At 52.8% G+C, this 6,197-nt stretch overlaps 1 protein-coding gene across 1 annotated transcript; it reads left to right on the forward strand.

Moving 5' to 3' along the window:
* Positions 1–70: 70 nt before the first annotated feature.
* On the forward strand, positions 71–2,335 carry TLNRD1 (talin rod domain containing 1). Its single transcript, XM_004708078.3, has one exon. It carries the CDS (start codon positions 629–631, stop codon positions 1,721–1,723), a length of 1,095 nt encoding a protein of 364 aa, XP_004708135.1. The 5' UTR covers positions 71–628; the 3' UTR covers positions 1,724–2,335.
* Positions 2,336–6,197: the final 3,862 nt, after the last annotated feature.

Consider the following 6,197-nt stretch of genomic DNA (forward strand, 5'->3'; position numbering starts at 1 on the left):
GATGCGCCGGGCGCGGCCGCGCGCCCCCGAGCGCCAACCCGGGCCGCGGCCGTGGGGCAGTGCCACTTTGCGGGGTCACGGCGCCTGAAGCCCACGTGCGCCGCGGCGCGGAGGCAGCCTCCCGCGGGTGGCTGACAGCAGAGCCCGCCTGCGCGCCTCCCCAAGGAAAGGATTTTGATTTCAAAGAAAGGAAGGAAGGACAACTCCCAGCTGCCCCGTCCCGCCCTCTCGGCTCGGGTGGCCGGGCCATGCCCAGGAAGGAGGTGGCGGCCCAGCAGAGGGGACTTTCCTGGCAGCCCGGCGGCGGCGGCGAGGAGCTCGGACTGTGAGTTGGCCGTGCCCCGGTTCATGCTTCCTGCAAGCCCTCCCGGAGGCTGGACGCCGCTGTCCCGCCTCGCCACCCAGAGAACCTCCTGCATTTTCCTCCGGCCCTTGGTCCCGTCCCGCGCCGCCTGGACACCGACCGCCGCAGCGCAGTGCCCTCCGCCCGCGGCGGTGGATGGCATGATGGTTCGGGGAAGGCACCGCGGCCTTGGCCTACCCAGTCGCGACGGCCGCGGGGGCAGAGCCAGTGGCAGTGGCGGCGGTAGCGGGCTCCCCAGCGGCATGCTAGTGCCCCCCGGGCGCAATGGCTAGCGGCAGCGCTGGGAAGCCCACCGGCGAGGCGGCTTCTCCCGCTCCACCTCCGAGCACCGTCGGCGGGGCCAGCTCGCAGCCGCGGAAGAGGCTGGTGGCTGTCTGCGACCACTGCAAGGGCAAAATGCAGCTGGTGGCCGACCTGCTGCTGCTGTCGAGCGAGACCCGCCCCGTCCTCTTCGAGGGCCAGGCCTCCTCCCCCTGTGCCGGCACCGAGTCCTTCGAGCAGTGCCGGGACACCATCATCGCGCGCACCAAGGGGCTCTCCATCCTCACCCACGACGTGCAGAGCCAGCTCAACATGGGCCGCTTCGGAGAGGCCGGGGACAGCCTGGTGGAGCTGGGCGACCTGGTGGTGTCGCTGACCGAGTGCTCCGCCCATGCGGCCTACCTGGCGGCCGTGGCCACGCCGGGCGCGCAGCCCGCCCAGCCGGGCCTGGTGGACCGCTACCGCGTCACGCGCTGCCGGCACGAGGTGGAGCAGGGCTGTGCCCTGCTGCGAGCCACCCCGCTGGCCGACATGACGCCGCAGCTGCTGCTCGAGGTGTCGCAGGGCCTGTCGCGCAACCTCAAGTTCCTGACCGACGCGTGCGCCCTGGCCAGCGACAAGTCCCGGGACCGCTTTTCCCGCGAGCAGTTCAAGTTGGGCGTCAAGTGCATGAGCACGAGCGCCTCGGCGCTGCTGGCCTGCGTGCGCGAGGTGAAGGCGGCACCCAGCGAGCTGGCGCGCAGCCGCTGCGCGCTCTTCTGTGGGCCCCTGGTGCAGGCCGTGGGCGCCCTGGTGGGCTTCGCCACCGAGCCGCAGTTCCTGGGTCGCGCGGCGGCCGTGAGCGCCGAGGGCAAGGCCGTGCAGACCGCCATCCTGGGTGGCGCCATGAGCGTGGTGTCGGCCTGCGTGCTCCTGACCCAGTGCCTCAGGGATCTGGCGCAGCACCCGGACGGGGGCGCCAAGATGTCGGACCACAGGGAGAGGCTGAGGAACTCGGCCTGCGCCGTGTCTGAAGGCTGCACCCTGCTATCTCAGGCTTTAAGGGAGAGGTCTTCGCCCAGGACTTTACCGCCAGTGAATTCCAATTCTGTGAATTAGCACCCCCCACCCAGACCCCTTCTTGCACCCGAAAGGAAAGGAAGATGCTTACTCTCTGCCCCTCTCCATGTATGCCAAAGAGAACCATAGGTCGTGCCCCTGCCCCCCTCCCTGGTGTGACATGCTCGAGAGGAATCTTCCATGAGGCAGGGCCTGGCACCAAACACACGCACCCCCCAGGGCCCAGGCGCCCCCCAGCCTCTACACTGTACCCCATCCCCACCCCAGCCCATCTTCCGGAATTTCACAACCAAATCATAACGAATGGGGCAGGAAGGAGGTCATGGGTTCATTTGTTTTTTTGGTCTTTTTTTTTTTTTAATTGAAAAAAAAAAGTTACCTCAGTTTTCCCTCCGTAGACATGGATGTAGCTACCTTTTTCTTTGTATGTTCTCGAAGCAGTCAGTGTTGGCTTAGGCGTATACTTGGTGTGGGAAGAGTGTGACTTTGCCATGTGATTTGCCAATGGGGGGAAAAGCTACTGTGAGTGTGTTTGATTTTTTTTTAATTTACACTAGAAAGTGATTTTTTTTTCTTCCCCCAAATGTCAAGTTTTTACCTTGCATGTACTGGAGTATTTATTTCATCTATTAAAATGTTATGTTTCTCAGATGGCTGTTTTTGCAATGGTGGTTGATTTTCAGTAGCCGTCACTTGCCATGCTGCATGCCACCGGCAGGCAGGAACTTCTCGGGAGCGGTGAGGGGCCCTGCTCCATGTCCACGCGGGCCCCGCATCCCACGCTCCTTACTTTTCCCCCAAGATTGATTCCTCTGAGCCTCTGAGAACTGGAGAAGGCTGTGTAAAGGCAGGAGACACGTGTGACCTCACCGTGCTGAGAGCCTGGGCTGTGCCTGAGGGGCCTTGTCTTGTTCCTCGTTGGGAAGTGAATTGAGCTCCCTCGTTCTCGTTTTCCTGTCAGAATAGTGGTTCCAACAGATTTGCATTGTTCTTTCTTCAGATGAAGGCTCTGTCTAATCCTGTGTGGCGTCCCAGATTAGGTCTATTGGTGGGAGTTAGCAAGTACATCAAGCTAAGCACCTTTTGTGTAGCCAGGTCTCTGTAAGATCCGTGACAGGGTCTTAGGATGGAAGTTCAGAAGGGCCTAGATGGCTGAATTGAGCGAGAGTGGATCAGGAAAGCATATGACGAACTTTGCAGTGCAGAGCAGCGGCGCAGGCAAAGATAGTTTTGTGACATTGATTGAAGATAGGTCTGGGTTGATTATAGGTTGTAAGGATGCTTTTGTTCATTGAATTTTGGATAGATACAATGGAGTTTATTCATTCCACAGACATTTAAAAAATGTGGGTGTATATGGTCACATCTTGAACACTTCCCCACAGAAAGGCCAGCAAATTTAATTTGGAGTGATAGTAGAGTGTTGGGAGGGTCACGTCCTAGGGGGCATCACAAATTCAATCCAAGGATAAGAGAATGTTCTCATCAACTTTGTGAGCCCCCCTCGTGCATGCTTTAATGTTGTCCAGGTGATGTTGCCCTTGGCCTTTGTGCAGTTCCCACAAACATCAGAAAAGAAAGAAAATTTTACCGTGATATGTTCAAGATAAGAAATTCCTATGGTGTAACTGAATGGCTGTGTGTGCACATCAAATTCAAGCCATTGTAAACCGTGTTTTGGGTAAGGCTGGAAGTGTTGAGCTGCTTAAATGTGAAGTGTGAAGGCATCTTGCCGGTGTGGTATGTGGTATACATGCATTTTTTTCAACAAATGGTCAGGGGGAGCAGTTAGGTCTAGGTAGACTTACACCTTTCTTCTTAAATCTTTAAAAAGATGAAAATGACCTTGATGTTTCTTCCTTTCCCTCTGGTCCTCTTTAAAACCTGGGCCAGGTTCACAAACTACTTGGGAGAGGGGGAGCACCCCTACCCACCCAGCCTAATGAACATGACAGTAATGCCGGAGGGTGCACATATCGGGGTTACAGCTCAGTGGCAGAGCATCTGATGGCAGGCCGTATGGATATAAGAAGGTTTTTGTTGTTGTTATTTATTCAATCTTCCCAGGTAATGACACTCTGCTATGGAGCCAATGCTGGCTCACAACGGCCTGTAGGACAGATTAGAACTGCCCCTGTGAGTTTCCAAGACTAACACTTTACAGGAGAAAAAAAAATGTCATCTTTCTCCCACAGAAAAGCTGGTGGCTTTGAACTGCTGACATTGTTAATACCAGCCCCCAAAGTAGCCTTTATGCCACCAGGTAATGATAAAGTTTATCAGTTCACTGAATCAATGTACATCATAAATGGGGTTTCCCAAGCTAATCTTGACAAAAGCAGTCTGCCACACCTTTCTCCTGCGGGGCAGCTGGGGAGTTCACACCTGCCAACCTGTGGGTCGCAGCCCAGCTCTTCCACCGCTGTGTCACTAGGAGTCCTCTGCCAGGAGCTAACTCAAGGTCAAATCAGATTTGAGTTAGGAACTTGTAAACTTGGTAGTTGATTAAGAAAAAGAATGGCCAGTTTTCCTCACACGTGTTCCTTGCAGAAGCAATTTTCAGGATAATTTGCCACCCCCCCAAAACAAACAAACAAACCACTTTCTCTGTGTGCTGAGATGAAGTTAATTAGCTAGTCTAGTCACACAAGTTAATTTTAAAATTTCGGGTTTTTTCCCCGTAGCGAAATAATTTCTCTCATCTTTTTGTGAATGATAGGTTTTGATTTACTCAAAATCCCTATCTTTAAGTGTAAAAAGTTTCAAACCCTAAGAAGTGGTTTAATTTCTTTTCCAGCGTCCCCTCTTCCCCCCTCCTCCCGTCATCTTTGAGATCGTTTGGCAAGACTTTGTCTCACATACTTGGGTCCTGTTATCAGGAGGGACCAGTCCCTGGAGAAAGGACATTATGTTTATCGAGGGTCAGCACCAAAGGAGACCCTCAGCGAGACGGATGGACGCGGTGGCTGCGTCAGTGAGCTCCAGCCTAGGAACAACAGAGGGGGGCGCAGGACCGGGCAACAACAGCACGGGGCTGGAAGAGAACTCTGCTGGTGGTTTTCTCACCAGGTTAACGGAAACCAGAGCGTGCCTGCTCTGGCAAGGCGAGGGAATTGGCCACAGCTCTTTGATATTTGACTCTCTTCCACGTTTCCACAGAGAGCCCTGGTGGTGGAGTGGTGAAGAGCTCAGCTGGTCCTAGAAAGGGGGCAAATCAAACCCATCAGCTGCTTCACGGGCTCAAGGGAGAGAGGACTTAGCCATCTGTTTCCATGAAGATGTTAACCTAGGAAACTTCTTGGGGCAGTGCCGTCCTGTAGGGTTGCTATGGCACATAGCAACGACAACATGACCCCAGCTGCCAAACGTGTCTCTCAAACCAAACAAACAACTCACTGCTGCTGTGGGTTTCTAAAACTATACAGGAGCAGACAGCCTCGTCTTTCACCAGAGGAGCAAATGGTGGATTCAAACCACTGACCTGAGTCGCAGCTGAATTCATAGTCCATTACCCCAGCAGAGCACCTTCGTTTGGTCAACAGCATCTTGGGGCCTATTTCATTGGGTTTAATAAGGTCAGTAGTAATGGTAATTCCAGGGGTAAAATCAGGGTGTTTTTTTTTTTACTTAAGTCAGACTAGAATTAATTTAAGACCTCATTCCTTGGGCCCTCCTGACTTCTGAGGGCCAGTTTTCTTACACATACTTGGTGTGCACCAACCCAACCAGGCGAGGTTGAGTATTTCCTGTAAGAGAAAGAAACTGTGATAAAGCCATCATTTATGACAATCCTAGTAACTGGCAAAAGAGGCTTTCACACACAAGACTGGCAAACAGGCCATCTCTCCTTGGCTCTCTGAAGCTTGACTCCCTTCTCATTCATTCTGGGTTGATGCTGGAAATTTTGCAAACGGAAAAATTGTGTCTGTGTATCTCCCTCAGAGGATCCCTGGTGGTGTAGTGGTTATGTGTTGGGATGCGATCCGCATGGTTGGCAGTTCAAAACTACCCGCAGCTTCTTGGGAGAAAGACTGGGTTTTCTACTCCAGTAAACAGTTGCAGTCTGGGAAACCCTCAGAGGTGGCTGGGAGTCCGCACTGACTCAATGGCAGTGAGGGAGATCTTCAAGCCCTATTCCTCCACTGCCCCCCCCCCTTGCTTGTATCCAATTTTAATGGGCTCAAAATTACATGATAATTGGTATTTGAACTCATAATCCAGTTCATGTATTTTCACTATTTTAAAAATAGCAACATTGTTAGAGAAGTTGGTATTTGAAGCTACATATATACAAACTTTTTCCCTTCAAATTTGTAAAGTTCTCTACTGAGTATTATGATGCTTTGAAGAAATTCTTGTGACACTTCCACTAGATGTTCTTTTTTAACCCCCCTGAGGATAAATTCTCTGTCAGTGGGTAGGTCAATTGTAACATTTTTAACCTCTCTCAAGGCAATTATTTTTTTTAATCTTTTATTGGGGGCTTGTACAATTCTTATCACAATCCATACAT

Source organism: Echinops telfairi, unplaced genomic scaffold (assembly GCF_000313985.2).
Source record: "Echinops telfairi isolate 266 unplaced genomic scaffold, ASM31398v2 ScPeMD7_7;HRSCAF=31, whole genome shotgun sequence".
Lineage (NCBI taxonomy): Eukaryota > Metazoa > Chordata > Mammalia > Afrosoricida > Tenrecidae > Echinops > Echinops telfairi.

Excerpts from the sequence above, each read along its gene's own strand:
- TLNRD1 (XM_004708078.3), top strand. The coding sequence starts at position 629 with ATGGCTAGCGGCAGCGCTGGGAAGCCCACCGGCGAGGCGGCTTCTCCC.